The sequence below is a fragment of the Manis javanica genome, chromosome 5 (genome assembly GCF_040802235.1).
Source record: "Manis javanica isolate MJ-LG chromosome 5, MJ_LKY, whole genome shotgun sequence".
Taxonomy (NCBI): Eukaryota; Metazoa; Chordata; class Mammalia; order Pholidota; family Manidae; genus Manis; species Manis javanica.
The window spans coordinates 107,521,732-107,539,070 of NC_133160.1; the positions used below are offsets into that span (position 1 = coordinate 107,521,732).

Genomic DNA, 17,339 nt, shown 5'->3' on the forward strand with positions numbered 1-17,339 from the left:
AATCCTGCTCACGATATGGGGGGGTGGTGTACTGTCAAATTATTAAGGTGAAAAATCAGCTATTTGAATTGGGATACATGATAGATACTTAGTATTAGATATATTGCAGAACAGAAACCCAGTCAGTTATGAGAACTATGGCACAAGGTAAGAATTAGATTAACAACTAAAGTAATTCTATTTATGAAGACTTTTCCAATTGCCAGTGATAGAAATCCCAACTCAACTTTGCTTGAGCACAAAATTTAATTTATTGCTTTACACAGTAGAAATCTGGTAATATAGCTGGCTTGAGGCATGGCTGGATACAGGTTTTCTAATGATGTTGGAAATCTGTCTCTTAGCAACTCTTGACTCTACTTTCCTTTGTATTGGCATCATTCTTAGGCAGCTCTTTATGATGGGGTCACATGGATAATGCTCCTTGGTTTGTAGTTTATCAAATTAACACTCCTGTTCTTCCTGCAGTCCTTTTCTTTTTCCCTTCTTTTCCATTTTCTTCCTGAACTATTCCATCCAGAAGCCATTAAGTGGAGCCAAGCAGGCTAGGAGTCTTCTCTGGGGGCCAGGGTAAGCCCTGGTGGTACAGAGGAGGGTTTGGAGTCCAACAGGGATGAGAAGGGTACCCACACGGTGCTGAAGGTGGTATAGGTGGTAAAGCCCATGTGGGTAAGAAGGGCCTCCCAGCAGGCGGCTGGTCTGTGCAGGGTCCAGGTGGGGTGACCACAGCATCCAGGTGGAAGGGCTGTTCAGTGTGTGGGGTCACAGCTTGGGTGACATGAGGACAGTGCCCACCATGCAGGTTGTTGGAGGCCAGGCTGGCTGAGGGGAATATCCGCCATAGAGGATGGCTTGGCATGGAGTGTTGGAGCCCAAGAGGGATGAGGAGGATGTCCATGAAGGAATGAGACCAGACTAGGCCCCCGAGCCTGAGAAGGGCAAGGAGGCTCTCCCTGTGGTGGGGGGCAGCTTGCGGGGGAAGTGTCCAGCCCAGGCGGGTGTGGAGGGCTTTCACAGGGGAGCCAACTGTGAGATAAATGGGTTACAGATATGGAAAGAGAGAAAAAGAAAATCAACCCTGTGGAACTGAATTGGAATAGGAGATACTGGTGTGAATTCTCTCTTGTGATAGATAGATGTAAACATAAATATAAATGTTAATGTGTGTATATGCAGTAGATATTGGTTTCTAAATATACAAATATAAACACACACACACACACACATATATGTTTCTAGATACCATTCTCCACTAAAAAGAGCCAGGGAGCCTCAGAAGAATGGTTAATTGAAGGGTTGGAGCCCTTCGCTCAGGAACCAGATGAGCCTGGAAATGCCTGAGTGCAAGTAAGGAAGTGCTCACACGAGCCAGATGTCCACTCAGGAGCACTTTGAAGGCTCTCACTGGCCCCATCTGGGACAATCTGAGCTTCAAAATAAATACAAAATATCAAAAACTGATAGTAACAAGTGAATACCTGCTGAATAGAATGGAAGTATGAATTCAAATGGACATAAATTGAAAGTTGAACTATGGAGAGTGCATATTTACATACTCTCACTACAAAATACTAATTTTGAAGGGAAAAGGAATGGGAGGTGACGTTTCCTGAAGACTGAAGTGCTCGTGCTGTGGTTGTCCCCCCGGGGCCACCCTACATCTTCCCCCTGCTCCTCACCAGGAGGCTGGCCCGACAGGCCCTCACACCCTTGTCCTCTGGCTCCCACCTGGGGCAGCCCATGGGCAGTGGCAGCAGGAGCCAGAACGGGGGCGGGGAGGGGCTCTCTGACTCCTGGCAGGTGGGCTGCAGTCCGCGGTGGTCGTGCTGGTGCCCGTCGCCAAGTCTGCCGGTCTCACTGGTCGTGCCAGGCCCCCCTCACCCCCTTGGCCCTGTGAAGCCAGTGGTGATAAACCCTCACCACCGTTAGCCTGCAGTGTGTCCCTCTGCCTTATTGGGTTCCCTTAATCCTGGCTATGCCTTTGTGCAACTTCCCTTGGTCAAACTCTCTTCAGTGTGTCCCAGCTTCCTGCTTGGAGCAGGACTGATGTAGCAATGCAGTGCTATACCAGAAAGAAGGACAGACAATAACAGATGTCCAGCAACTGATGCTGATCCCCCACTGCTCCCAGATTAGAATAGCCAGTCATCTCTTCTGCAGACAGGACTGAGCCCAGAGCTGTCAAGGTGTGGGAGAGGAAAAACTCAGAGAAAAGGAATATCGAAGGGCCTGGCAGCAGCTCAGTGAGCAGAGAGGAATTTTGTCCTGATCATTTATACAGGTCCTCCTCTAAAAGGAAAGACACCTTCAATTTCTGCTGGTGAGTCAGATACTTCTCTTCTCCTTCAGGGAAGGAGGTTGTGGCCCCACATTAGAAAGAATTGCAGTTCAGAATGTCATAGGCCTTTTGAATTAAACTGTCTTCTCAGTTTCTTCCAAAGATGATCCAGTTAAAAAACAACCCACAGGTTAGGTTACTGTTCATGCTTCTTCAATACTGTGCAGTCTTGACTGCACTGTTTCCACCCAACAAATCTCTTGCTTCTGGAACCTTTCCATCTCAGCCACTACTTGTGCTCTGGAAAACAAGCACAGGCAAAGACATGGAGTGGCAAGCTTTCTTAATGTTACATTAGGTCAGAGGTGTCCCTTCTTCCAGCCTCTGAGCATGGGATCATGTATTTCTGAGTATAGTTTGCTAGGAGAGCTGACAAGCACTCCCATGAATTATTGGGTTGCAATCACCCAATTTGCAGACTGACCCCATTAAATTACCCTACAGCTCTAATTAAGGGAACTCAGACCAGAGACCATATTTAAGAGTGCTTCCTGGGGTTTAAACTGAATTCTTAATGTTGGTGGAACAAACTGAGACATTTTGTAATTCTACTAAAAGTAACAGAGGAATCGTGTACTGAGGCCCCCTTTCTGATGTTGGCAAGATCACTGGTGGGGAAAATGGGTGATATTTTCTGGAAGAGATCACTTAAATTTCCTTTTGGTTCCCATTAAAGTCTTGCACGCAATGTTCTCAATCACAACAGCAGGCTTAGATGTCGGAATGCTCATTTTCATAAATAGGTCTGGAAAACATAGTCACATTCACCCCTTGCTGTTTCGTCTTTGGAGTAACTTTAGAGAACACACTGTTGTAATTAATACTTACAAGACTTACAAGACTCAGAATTCTAGGACAGTATGGTATAATTTGATTATGGAAGAAAATACTGGATTTTTTTTATAAGGTTTCTTTCTGTATCTTTTTGGTGTACATATGTGTATGTTGGTATGAGGTTAGCCTTATTAGGTAGCTATTTTTATTTAAATTTCTTGAGGTTTACCATAAAATACCATGTAGGCATTTCCTTAATTTGTGAATGTTGCTTGCATAGATGGTGCCAGTTACATAGTAATCCTTCCCCTAACTGTCTTCCTGCAAAGCTCCTCTCCTCTCCTTCCCGTCCTGCCATTTGCTGGCTCCATAGAACAATCTTGGAGTCCTTTGACCACCAATGCCGGCTCAAATCTGACTTGGGAAAATTTCTGATCTTCTACCTTTTTTCCATGCCATGCTTTTTTTCTCTTGAAGCAATCATTCATGGAACACAGTTTCTGTGTATTCTCTGATTTTCATTACTCTGGTTTCTGGATACTTCTTCCTTGGGCAATTCTTCTCATATAAATACTATAGTATTTGAGGCCATGGCTTTGAATCAGACAGATTGGTTCAAATCTTTGTTCTCTCACTTATGAGCAGTATGACTTTGGGCAAATTATTTTGCTTTCTAACCCTATCTTCTCATCTATAAAATTGAGATTACATACAGTTATATTATTTCTTAGCCAGGTTATGAGGATCACATAAAACAATATAATTTGGATGGTGTGGTGGAAACACATTGTAAGTACTCAAAAAGTGTGACTTGTGTGTTATTTTTATTTTAGTTAATTTTTCTTCCATGCTCTATTTTTCCTCCCTTTTCTAATTCTCTCTCAATTGTTTGAGTAAAACAAGTTTTTATTTTTCCTTTTGATTAACTCTCCCCATTTCTGTGTTTTTCAAGCTAGGGCACAGGTGACACCAGGCAGTAGTCAGGCCTGTGAGGGCTGGCAGGGTGCAGTGTGGCTGCGTCTGGGGACGTCTCTCTCTGGCAGCAGGTGAAACCTCAGGCTAAATGGGGGAGAGTTCTTGACTCTGGATGAGAAAGAATTCTCAAGCAGGTCAGACGAGTATAGGTGAGGAGGGAATCATAAAGCTAGAGTGGTAACATATGGCAGCTGCCCTCCTGGTGGCTGAGAACAGAGATGCAGAGGGAGGAAGGGAAAGTTCGTTGAACTCCTACTCAGCCTAGGGCAGATTCCCTTGCCAACTCCTGAAGCCAGGGTCACCTGGTGTCCTGTGTCTGCTGGATCTGCATGGCATGGGGACTAGTCCCTACCACCCCAGGCTTTGGGGGAGCCACAGAGCACAGAATGGAGTGAGATAATATTCTGAGAACTTCCAAAGAAAGGAGATTTTCAGGCAGGCTACTAAGAGCACATCTCACAGCTGCAGTTCTTTCTGGGTCACCCAAGCATTGGGAACTTGCAGGCCCAAATCAGAGCTCTCAGTGGCCCCACCCGACTTAGCAGGAGTAAAGTGGAGACAGAGTGAAAACTCAGAAATAAAAAGAAATAGCAGAGACATCCACTGGAAGAGTGCAGTGGCAAGATGCAGTAAGTTGAGCAGTGAGAAGGCTTTATTTAAAAGTACACACTTAAAGGGGAGTGTGGGCAACCTCAAAGAGAGGCACACCAAAGGCTGAGGATTCTGTCTTTTAAGGCTTTCAAGAATGAGGCAAAGGGCAGCAGGGCAGTGGAGGGGGGTGTTGGGCGTAGGCTTGACTTGTGGTCTCCTGATGTCTCTCTCCAGTGAAGGACACTATATCCTCATCCACAGTCAGTCCTCTGGATAATTCTGTAAGATAAACTTAACACAAAGGATTTATTGATCCTGTTTTTCTTCAAGATAGTGGTTACTCTCAAGCACTGGCAACATATTAGTTAAGACTGCTTGCCCTGCCTTAGGATAGGTTGTTGGCTGATTATTCAAGAATATGTTAGGAATCTTACCTCTTAACTCCCTGGTTCTTAAGATGGAATCTTAGCCGTAAGATGGGGTCCCTCTTGTTCTTTCTATATTGTTTATATCTTGGCATTTTTCATCAGAGGCACGACAAGTTAATCATGATGCTGGTTCCATGTCCCTGCTCTGCCTCACCGTGGGAGCTGCTTGACACCCTTCTTTGTTCTTTGTCTACTCTTCCCCACGTAGTTATCCTAAGTGACCCTATTCATAGCTGCTAAACATCACAGTAATGAGGTGGGTACACTTGAGTGAAAAATAGCAAAATTATCTGCTTGGGAGGGGAGGGTGCCGGGCATTAACCGCATTAGCAGTAAATACAGTATCTTGAAGTTTCTAACAAGGGTTGTTTGTAATTCCAGAATATTTACCTTAGTCTCTATCCTCTTCAAATTAGATATGGTTTTAGATTCACACAATTTTTCAACATATATAGAAAAAGAAAAATGGTTTCTTAATTGTTATTATTATTTTTCTGCTTTGTGTAATTGTTAGTTTGTGCTATACATTATTTTTGACTGAAATTGCATAGCATTTCAATTATATCAGAGGTTAAGTAGGTTTTTGTGTGCTAGCCTATAAAATTATTTTTATGGGGGAAATTGAGCTCTAAGTCCCTAAGAAAAAATTAGGTGGCCATAAGTTTGTAAATGGGACTGAATGTATAGTGTGATATGAGTAATACAGGTGATCTTTTACTAGGCCTAATATCTGCTCTGTCTAGATAAGACATTTAACAAGAGAGATCCAAGAACTCATTGAATGTCAAATGAAGATGTTATTTCCCTGGAATTGGATTGGCTTTTGTATTTGGATTTTACAGAGAAACAGAACCAATAAGCTGTAATATCATTTACATAATATATTACAAGATTTATTAAAGGACTTGGCTCATGCAGTTTTGAAGGCCCCAAAGTCCTACAGTCTGCTGTCTGTAAGCTGGAGAATGAGGAAAGTCAGTGACATAATTCAGTCCAAGTCTGAAGGCCTGAGAACCAGGGAATCACTGATCTAAGTCCTGGAATGCCAGAGGTCTGAGAACCAGGAGCTCTAATATCTGAGAACAGGAAGAGATGGATGTCCCAACTCAAGAAGAGAGAGAAAATTTGTCCTTCCTGCTCTTTTTTGTTCCATTTGGGCCTCAAGGAATTGGCTGATGCCCACCCACACTGGTGAGGGCGGCTCTCTTTGCTCAAGTCTACTGACTCAAATGCTAATCTCTGTCAGAAACATCCCCCACACACCCAGAAATAATGTTTTATCAGCTATCTGGGCATCTCTTTGTCCAGGCAAATTGACATATAAAACTAACCATCATAGCTTTTAATCCCCTTAATAAATGGGAAGTCTTGTCCTTGAGGGCATGTTTGCTTTTATGGCTGAGTTGTATACAAAGGCTGTATCTGTGGTTGTTTATGGCATTTAATATGGTATAGACACCATTTCTAAAAATATAAATAAACACAGAAATTGTTTGCTTATATTTTTAAATTGCAGACATTAAAGAATTATTGCAGATCTGCTTTTGCACTAGTTTGAATAATTTACCAACATTCAGCCTTTTTCAATTATCCTGGCCCACCCACTGGTTCAATCAAATTAAGCATTTCAACACCAGGCATTTAAAAGAGGAGAAAAGAGGTTTGTTTATTTGGAGTCTTCAAAGAGAAAGAGGGAAAATTAGCATGTTTCTGTATTTTTCCTTCTTAACCCAAGTCACTGCCTTCCTTGGCAGGGAAGTGGCCCTCAAATTGTAGTTTGTGTGCCATATATCTATTTGAATCCCCCAGGGTGCTCGTTAACATGAACATTTCTGGAAGCCACCCAGTTCTGAAGGAATTCTGGAGTTGGGATTCAGCACACTGCATGGCTAAAGATCATTTAGGGAAATGATCTTTGTGAACTCTATAAAGTTTGAGAACCAGTGACCCACACATTCTTCCTTAGGATAGATGTGGTTGACAGTGAATGTGATAGCAATGGCCCCTTTTGGTTCAGGACTTGGTTTTGTTGGACTTCCATTGTTTAGATTCTTGACTTCTTTGGAGTAAATTTGTCAGGGTCTAGGTGATATTAGCCTATTAAGGCTACCATAGTACCACAGACTGGGTGGCTTAAACAACAGAAATTTATTTTTTCACAGTTCTGGAGGCTTGAAGTCCAAGATCGAGGTGTCAGCAGGGCTGATTTCTCGTGAGATCTCTCTCCCTGGCTTGCGGATGCCTGTCTTCCTTGTTTTTCCGTGGTTTTCCTCTATTTGTGCATGTTATCTGAGTCTTAATCTCCTAATGTGAGTATACCAATCTTAATGGATTAGGTCCACCCATAAAACCTTATTTTTACCTTAATTACCCCTTTAAAGGCCCTATCTAAAAATATAGTGACATTTGAAGGCACTGGGAGTAAGGACTTCAACATATGAATATGGGGAGGAAACAATTCAGCCCATTATAGTTTATATGGATCTCAAAACACTGTATGAATAAATGAAAGATTAACATTGGCTGATTTATTATAAAGTTCTTTCCCCATCCCTGCTTCTGCCCATTAGAAGGGAGACGACTCTTGACTAGTCTCTTGGTATCTCTCCTCTAAGGCAGCAGGAAGGAGGTAGGGACAAGGCCAACTGCTTTTCATCATCCCTGTTCCTCCTAAGCTCCATTTCTTTGAACATAAGAGAGTCTAATTACTATTGACTCAACTACTTTTTTAAAAGACTAAGAGCAGTGGTTCTTGCAGGGAGTCTGAGAAGCCAAAACTCTCTTCACAATACATATTAAGATGTTTTTTGCTTTTTTTATGGGGTGACATCTGCACTGATTGTGTAAGAGCAATGGTGACTAAAACTGTTGGTGTTTTAGCTTGAATTAAGGCAGTAGCATCAACTTGTACTAGTAATCATTATATGATTTCACCGATGTGCATTTCACTGCAAGAAATAAAATGCCATTTTCACTTAAAAATGTCTTTGATAAAGTCAAAAAAATTGTTAAGTTTAATAAATCTCAACACTTGAGTACACATCTTTTTGGAGTTCTATGTGACAAAATGGGAAGTATGCAGAAAGCACTTCTGTTGCTATTTTGAAGAAAAGCACTTATGCAACTGAATTGTGAGCCCAACTAGTCTCTTTGTTTCATGAAACACCATTTTAACTTCAAAGAATAAGTGATAGGTGAGCTAAGGTTATTCAAGTTCATGTAACTGGCAGACATGTTCACAAAAATGAATGAAGTGAGTCTGTTGCTTCAAGGAAAACAACTGGCAGTATTTGTTGCCCTTGATGAAATTCAAACCTTCAGGTGAAAATTAGAATTTTAGAAAACTTGTTTCTGTTACTGTAAAAAGCTTGATAGCTTACTAGTAGTTGAAAATTTTTTGGTGAGGTTGCTGATTAACAAATGTGATTTTTTTCATATTAGGTAATGAAATGTGTCAATATTTGGGGAATCTGAATAACTCACTGAAACACTATTTTTCAAAAGACCAGTGCCTTATACTACAAAATCTTGTGTAGGCAAAAGATTTTATTCAAAGAACAAGATAGACCAATGAAATTTTATGTAATATAGTATAAAAAGTTCATAGATAGGATTTCAGATTCTACATTGTAACTAACCTTTAAGAAACTTGCCAAGTTTTGGCATATTATCAGAGAAGAATATTCACAACTATCTGAAAGGATTATTACAAAACATTCTTTACTTTTCCAACCACATATCTGAGTGAGGCTGAACTTTCTTCATTTACTTCAACCAAACACATATCGTGTTGAAACAGATTAAATGCAAAAGCAGATATGAGGACTTAGCCATCTTTGATTTAAGCTAAACATTAAGAGATTTGCAAAAACATAAAAAGTGCCATCTTCTTACTATTTTCTTCTGTTTAGGAATATGCATAAAAATGTTATCTTTAACATATAATGGGTTTATTATTGCTATTTAAAAATTAATAAATATTAAAAATTTTTCTAATGAATATTTATGGGTATAATCCACATAAACAAAGGCTCTTTGGGTACTCAATAATTTTTAAGAGTGTAAGAGTTCCTGACAATAAGCAATTTGAGGACTACTGATTTTAGAGAGACATTTTCCTAGCTATGTTATAGTAATTGGTTTAACGTTAACTCTGATTCATGGCCTACTTAAAGCCAAACATATTCACTGTCTAAATGCTAAACATAGGAGTAAGCATGGCTTTTACTTTTTTCTCACTAGGAGAAAAACCATAATGGTATTCTATTATCAAAATATTCTCATGAATATATTAACATCTCTTTTACCTTTCGTACTTCCAAATAAGGTTAGATAATCATGAACAAACTGTAAAATGAAAAGCCCTCTATTAAAAACTGATGTGTTTTAGATCTTTGGTTCAATCTAATAAAAATATATTTAAATTATCAGAGATTAAATTCTGTCCTATAGAAATTCACTTGGAAATCGTGCTATAAACATGCCCTCTTCTTCATTCTGCTCTTTTATCTTTTTCCAATTTATTTTCTTCCTTTCCTCTTATTTCTTCCATACCTCCTCTTTTATTCATTTCCTTCCTTCTTTTCATCTGCCTTATTGTCATGGGAAGTAGTTCCTCAGGTGCTGCAGCTTTCTGTCGGTGTCTTCTAAGGCAGGTGCTGACTTGGTAAATATGAGCAAGGCCTTGACAGTGTTGGTGCAGCTTCACATTCTCAGCTCTGGGGCTTAAACAGTCATCCATTCGTATGTAAAATTGAACACTGCAGCCTATGCTATGCATCTAAGATTTCTAGAGGCTGTGAAGAAAGGCTAAGGGAAAGGATTTTAACTTAAAACTTATACCTTCCAGAAGAAATGACTTCAAAATAAATCCTATTATACTGTGTCCCTCATAGATTTCTTTCTTCTTTTTCCTCTAGTCCAAAAGTCACTCCCGAGTTGGCCTGAAATCAAGCACCAAGCAAAAGGTATGTTTGTCTTCCCTTGTTCATTGTTCCTTTAAAAAATAATTATTTTGGTGGGTGCTTTTCTTTTTTTCCTGAAAAATGTCTTGTTTCAGGGAGGTGAGAATGCACCCAGAAACAAGCCATTTTTGTATTTTCATGCTTCTGTAACAGTAAAACTGAAATTGGGGCGAGATCTTTGAAATGAAAGGAGTGAGAGAGATTCTGGAAGCCCAGTGACAACCTGAGAATTTCCCAGGGCTTACAAGCAATTCTGAAAGCGAGGTCAGAAGATATTCTACTAGATTTCGCTTTTATTTTTTAAGCCCTTCACAGTGAAGGAATTTGTTCCTATCTCAGTTCATATTTTTTACTAAACTTTGTCCTGTCAGTATCTACTGTGGAGAATGACCCTCACCAAAGACCTGTGGTGATCGGCTAAAACATGAACTCTCTGTGTCAGAAAGAATTGATTTTAATTCCTGGTTCTGTCATTTTACGAGCTATGGAATGTTGGGCAAATTTGTCTGAAGAACATGATTGTACCTAACAGTGTGGTATAGTTTAAGGATAAAATGAGATAACATTTTATATTCACATTTAAGTATGAAAGCACTTATATCCTACTGCTTAGCACAAAATGGGCACTTAATTTTTAAAAATTCTGTGATATTTCATCAGTACTTTAGATATACAAAATAATAGAAAGTTTGAAATTCCAAGTGTTAATCCTCACACATGGTTTACATGTATTTAAATTATACATGAAGAAATGTTAATTATACAGGAATGTTCATTCCTGGTAATACATAGGGCAACTATGTAAATAGATTCATTAGAATTTGGAGTTCATATTAAAAATTTATCTTCTAATGAAATTGTTTCAACTGTTTGGAGTACTTGCCTAACCTTCAGGATAATGGTCGGATTAATACAGAATACCTTTGTTGATGTCAATTGTTAGAGAAAAAAAACAATTAAAGAATGCAAAGCATCTAAGAGGTGCTTAAAAGGAGTAAGTGAGGTAACATTTGTGAAAGTGCTGAGCCCAGTGCCTGAGTAGATAGTAGCTGTTTTCGTTAGAGAAACATCACGTTGATTGGGAAGAAGATGGACAGACCTGGATTCCAACCTAGTTTCAACATGTAGCACATCATCATAGCTAACACTGAAGCAGCAAACATTGTGGACCAGTTATGAGCACTTTAGAATGATCAGATCATTTGCTACTCACCAGCCCTCTGAGGCAGTGTTCTCGTACCCTGAGGGTCTGTCTGGAGAATGAAATTACACCAGTGATTTGAATAGGGAGAATTTAATAGGAAGAACTGTTAACTGTTGCAAAGATGGTAACTAGGTAATGGAAAGAGTATAAAGAGTATGGGGGTGGGGGAGCAGTTTCAGGAAGCAGTACCATCCCCAGGGCTGAGGGAACAAAGGAAAGAGTTGGGATTACTGAAACTTCTTGGCTACTTAGAGGAAGGGCCCCACTGAGTTGAAATTCAGGGCTCTGCGGGGAAGGTGCTGGCCGCCACACCGAGTCTGGTTCTGTAAGTACCTAAGTGTAAACTGGGTGCAGCGGCTCTGCAGAAAGGACAGAGGGCGCTGCTGCTGAGGGAAGTTCAGAGGACCAGTGCAGGGAGGAAAGTGGTGGCTCCTTCTTGTTCCTCTAGCTCTGTGTCCCTCTAGCGCTCCCTACTGGACTATTACGGGGCAACCAGCTGACTAAGCAGGGATGTGATTTGCAGTCAGAGGTGCGGAATCGCAAAACAGTTTACAGAAAGATAGGTTTAGAGATGGGAGACAATATTAGTAACTGGTGCAGTTATTAGCTCCATTTTGTATATAAGGAAAGTGAGACACAAATGTTTTAAACTGTGGTTGCCCAGTGCTGTGGTCTGAATGTTTGTATCTCCACCAAATTCAAACCCTAACCACCGAAGTGATGGTATTAGGAGGTGGGACCTTTGGGAGGTTCTTCCTTCATGAGGGCGGAGCTCTCAAGAATGGGGTTAACACTCATAAAAGACCCACAGAGGTCCCTGAGCTGCTTCTACCACGTAAAGACACAGGGAAAATCCCATGACCCTCACCCGACCCTGCAGGCTCCCTCATCTTGGGCTTCTAGCCTCCAAAACTGTGAGAAATAAATTCCTATTGTTTAGAAACTACACAATCTGTGGTACTTTGTTATAGCAGTCCAAATGGAATAAAACACCCTCTAGGAAGAGGCAGGGTCAGAGCTTTAATCTAGACAGCCTGGCTCTGCCCCAGAGTTCATGCTCTTAACCTCTTGAACAAGTGACTCTGGGCAAAAGAACACTTTCTAAGCCCTGCTTTTAAAATATGCAAAATGAGGATAATAACTGCTAAATTGTAGTGTTGTCCTAAGGATTAAATAAATGATATAAATGACATGCCTATCATATTTCTTGGCACATAGTAGGTTCCTAATAAATACTAGCAATTGCCAAATATGACATTTTCTTGGTTTGAGTATAGGAATCTCATTAAGCCTCAGTGAATCTATGTGTAGTTTTGGAAATACTCCCTTTCCTTGGGGTGGTCCTGTCTCCAGTGGGTTGTTTATTTAGTGATTATCTCTCCAGCTTAGCTTATTTAAGTGTTTATGTTGGAAAGTGAATAGCAGAGAGAATTCAGTGCTAAAGCTTGATCAATGGAGGCTTTATTGATGATGTCCTTAAAATTAGAATTAAGAGGGACTGTACCAGAGTACTGAGTTAGTCTTTCATGTCAGATTTTAAGCAGTAGAGGAAATCATCGAATTTATTCATCCATTTTTCCATTTTTTAATGCAAAAATATTGGGTACCTAATCATAGCAGACTCTGCAGACATTAGGGGTGATATGAACAGATGAACAGACCTGCCCTAGAGACTGTTCTTCCAATCCAGGGAGAGAGTGATACAACTCAGCTGCTCATTCTCTCTCACTCCTCCTTGTTCTTGACAAGCGTGTGGGTGTGTACGTGTCCTGTTGCATAGATACAATGCCGTCATGTGGGCTAAATATCTATTGGGCCTTCTACAGAGTTGAACAATATCCAAGGGAGACTGTAGGGTAGAGAGGAGTGAGCATAGGGCTTCTGCCTCTCCTGACAGACATTCAGTGACTGCGGAGAGGCATGGCTCAGACCAGACCCAGGGACTGATGGGAGAGGCTGGGAGGCAGCAGCACTGAAAGCTTTGGGTGTCTGGGGGTACACCGGAAGTTGCCTGGTGTGCAGGGATATGAGAGTTACGGGATTCCGGCGGGTGCTGTGATGCTGTTTGGGCCCTTTTACTTTTGTGTGGTTGATAGATTGGGAGGCAGCCCAGGGTGGGCAAGGCCTCAGAGCCCCTAGCAGTAGGTAATTGCACTAGGGTCAGGAACCTCTCTTGTATAAATCAGGTTGTTTTTATGCTTTATATCCCTCTATGTTTACTTTGCTTTTGCTTAAAAGTGGCATATATCCAAGTATCCCTAAGGTAACTAAGGGAAGGGCTTTGTATGTGTTTTGGTGAGATTTTTAAGGGGAAGCTGTTCTTGGAAGCTGGCATGGTAGTGGTGACATCCAGGATGCTCATGAGAATCCCAAGGTTGTAATTATATGGTCAAGGTCATACTAGGTCTTGTTGATCTTTTTAGAAATTCTGATAAAAATTAAGGAGGTATATTTTGTAGGACATGGGAATACCAAAACCTGATCTTGAATCCCTCAGCTCAAGGAATCAGAGAAAAATAAATCCATAGAGGGCAAAGATTGGCAAAAGAATATTCTGTTGCCCCAATGTAGAACTTCAGTGAGTGAGGCTGAAATAAAGAGAAGATTCTTTTGCCTCCTTCCCAGGAGAAAGAAATCCACTTTCTACTCCCTATCTTTTCAAGATTAATAACAATATTAGTAGTAAAAATAACATAGTCAGTTCTGGTTGCTTTGCAAATACTTAGTAGTTGTCACTGTTTTCATTCTATTCTAATCAGAAAGAAAATTGAATCACCAAAGCCTATAGTTAACAGAGTGTTTTACGTATTCTGTCTCCTGCCCAAACATTTCTTTCTGGTGTTAGTGATCTTGAATGTACTGTATCCTTTCTTCTATCAAACCATCTTCTCAGATCTGATAAATAAATTCACAGTAAGTTATACTTGAATTATATGGCTTAAAGTCTAATCTCTCCTAAGGGTATTTGCATTTTTATAGGTGACAGAGCTAATGAAATTGAGTTGAAGGGGTGGAATTATTAGCATTAGCACGCAAGGAATGGTTTTGGGTTGATAGAAAGATCTGATCCTTGCTTCTAAAATTACATAATTTACCTGTCGGATTGATTCAGAAGGAAACATTAACTGGTTGGTTCCAAGTTAGTACTCCAGTTCGGAGCACTGAAGTGGACACTTTTATACTCAGCACCCATCGTCTCTTCCGGCACCCTCAGTCCTACCAACTTACATGTTTATGAGTGTAATGTTCCTCTTTCCCACAGAACTGTAAGTCCTCCTCCAAACAAAAATTGTTTTGTTAATATTTTTACCTTTCCTGTACCCCCTTTTCTCTGGCACCTACTATCTGAGAGCTTTCTAAATGTTAGCAAGCATATTAAAAAAATACCCCATACTCCATTTACACCTGAGCAAACCATGTCTTAGTAATGGAGCCCAGTGTTAGTTTCAGGCCCCTGGAGAAGTAACTTTTAGTTTTTTCTGCTAAAGACTAAAACAAGGCTCTTGAATATTTCCTGTGGTATTATTACCATTTTCTAATTCTATCTTTATGCCCCATTATCAGTTTTCTCTTGTCTTTCTAATTCCTCACTCATAAACAGCCTCCCCCACTACCAGCATCCCACACCAGAGTGGTATGTTTGTTATGAACCGTGAGTCTATGCTGATGCCTTATTGTCACCCAGATCCCATAGGGTACACTAGGGTTCACTCTTGGCGTTGTACAAATGTATGATGTTCCACCATGATAGTATCATACAGAATAGTGCCACTGCCCTAAAAATCCTCTGTGTTCCATCTATTCAACTTGCCACCCTCAACCTTTGGCAGCCACTGAGTCTGTTGTTTTGCCTTTTCCAGAATGTCATAGAATTGGAATCATACAGCCTGTAGCCTTTGCAGACTGGCTTATTTCACTTAATAATATGCATTTAATGTTCCTTCAGGTCTTTTCATAGCTTGAGAGTTCCTTTGTTTCTAGCACTGAACAATATTCCATTGTCGGGGTGTATCACAATTTTTTTATCCATTCACCTACTGAAGGACATCTTAGTTGCTTCCAAGTTTAGGAATTATGAATAAAGCTGCAATAAACATTTGTGTGTGGGGTTTTTTGTGAACATAAGTTTTCCATTCATTTAGGTAACTACCAAGGAGTGTCATTGCAGGATCAATTTTTTTTTTTTGTTTTCTTCCCCCAATGACTCACAGCCTGTGCTTGAATGTCCTCAAGTATCCTGGGTATTTTCCCAAGTGTGCTTCCTGTTCTTGGCCATGTATTCCTGCATTAAGCCTGTAGAGTCCCCAAGAAACATCAGCGCCCCACTTGGAGGAATGTAAGAGAGGAACACTTTGTAACAATAATACAGAGAAGTTTTAATGTAGCAGCTAGATATTGGCAAGTTGAGAAGTAGAAACCAGAAGATGAGTTTATAGCACCCAAGAGTTAAATTCTGTCTGCTCATGTGTTCCTGCTGGCATCAGAAAAGGTCATTTGAGCCTTATACATCACTGGGATGGTCTGAACCCTGAATCTAGCTTAAGGGAAATTAAGAGTCACTACTCTATGGTAGTGGCAATTCCCCTTGAATGTCCTGACAGGAGATGGAAAGGAAATCAGACTCCCTGAAGTGGAGTCCATAATATCTTTGTCTGTGTTATCTTTTCATGGTCTCTGAAAGATGCCCAGTGGCTTTCTGGAAGATGCAGCCTGAATAAAATAATGACAAAACCAGCAAGGTGAATTTCAAAGAGACTGAGATCATCTCTCTAGACTTAAGGACAGTAGGGATTCTAGGAGAGCCTACTATTTTTTTCAGAACACAAAACCAAAAAACAACAGCACCTGAATTAGCATTTTTATGTTTTGTTTTTTTTAAAAATACAATTTTATTTTCCTAAAAAGAGGGAAGGGTTTGAGGCAAATATTGTTCAAAGGATCAAAGGCTGTGTGTCAGACACACTGATAGTAACTTTTACAGCTAGCTCATTTCTGAATTTTAGCCACAAAAGACCCAGAAGGACAAACTATTTCAGCAATGTAGGTCAGATTCTGTTGTCATGAGCTCCAGGGGACTATCTGTCTAGTGCTCGTTTTCCTCTTAAATTTGTGGTATATTGAATATTATTTGGAAAATATGAGCCTGTGGGAGAATATTATGGATTTTTAATGTGATGGGATTTGTTAAATGGCTATTGGAGTCATTTCATTTTTCATTTTACTCCTTTTCTTTTCCCTTGCCTCAGTGGAGAGCAAACCTAAGTTTTGCCAAAGCCTATAGTCCCTCTGTGTCTCATTCCCCCATGGCTCAGGCCAGAGGTCTCCTTCATTCTGTCGTCTCTCTTAATTTCCCGATACCCTGAGACATTCCAAAGATAGAATGCATGCTCAGATTCGCTGAAGTTACAGCCTAGCATCCCAAACTCGAAAGAGTCAGCTTCAAGGGTGGTATAGGCCAACAGTGTTAAGAATTCCTTTCATCAAAGAACAAATGCATTCGTATAAATCCTGTGGGAGGTAAGGCCTGAGCTGGACTGCTCAAAGCATCTGCCTTATATTTCTGGAGCAAAGGAGAAATAATAATGCTTCTGAGTGTAGCTCTCCTTGTTAAATATTAAGTATGGTCCCTGCCCGATTCCCCTGTGGTTCTGTGAGTTTCAGTGGGTTTCTTTGAGTTGCTCCTCTAATGGGCTCTTCTACCCTGAGTTAAACCAAGTGTTTAGAATGATGATCACTCTACAAGGAGAACCAATGAACTTCAGTCTAATAGGCGGTGGAGACTAGGTGAAGTTTTCACTGGGAAATGTTACAAAGCATCTGTAAAGCATTAAAATGCTATGCAATTTCTTTTAACTGAAGGGAATACTAGCTTTGAAAAATTCATGGTACTTCAACTCAGAATTGGTCCAGATACCATTGTGTCAGACTGTTCTGAGGTCAAAACTTTAATTTTGGGTCTACAGCTTTTTCTAAGTGGCCTTTTATTTTAGGTTAACTAAAATAAAGAATGTGTTTTGATTTGCATAAATTGAAATCTTCCATGCTTCAGAAATGCTATAGGTAGG

The 17,339-nt window shown here is 40.4% G+C and overlaps 1 protein-coding gene across 1 annotated transcript in view; it reads left to right on the forward strand.

Moving 5' to 3' along the window:
• Positions 1-17,339, forward strand: part of LOC140849731 (uncharacterized) — a 264,604-nt gene that overhangs the window by 166,686 nt on the left and 80,579 nt on the right. Inside the window, exon 4 of the mRNA XM_073238073.1 lies at positions 10,026-10,073. Within this exon, the coding sequence (XP_073094174.1) occupies positions 10,026-10,073 (48 nt within the window). The remainder of the gene's footprint in view (positions 1-10,025; positions 10,074-17,339) is intronic.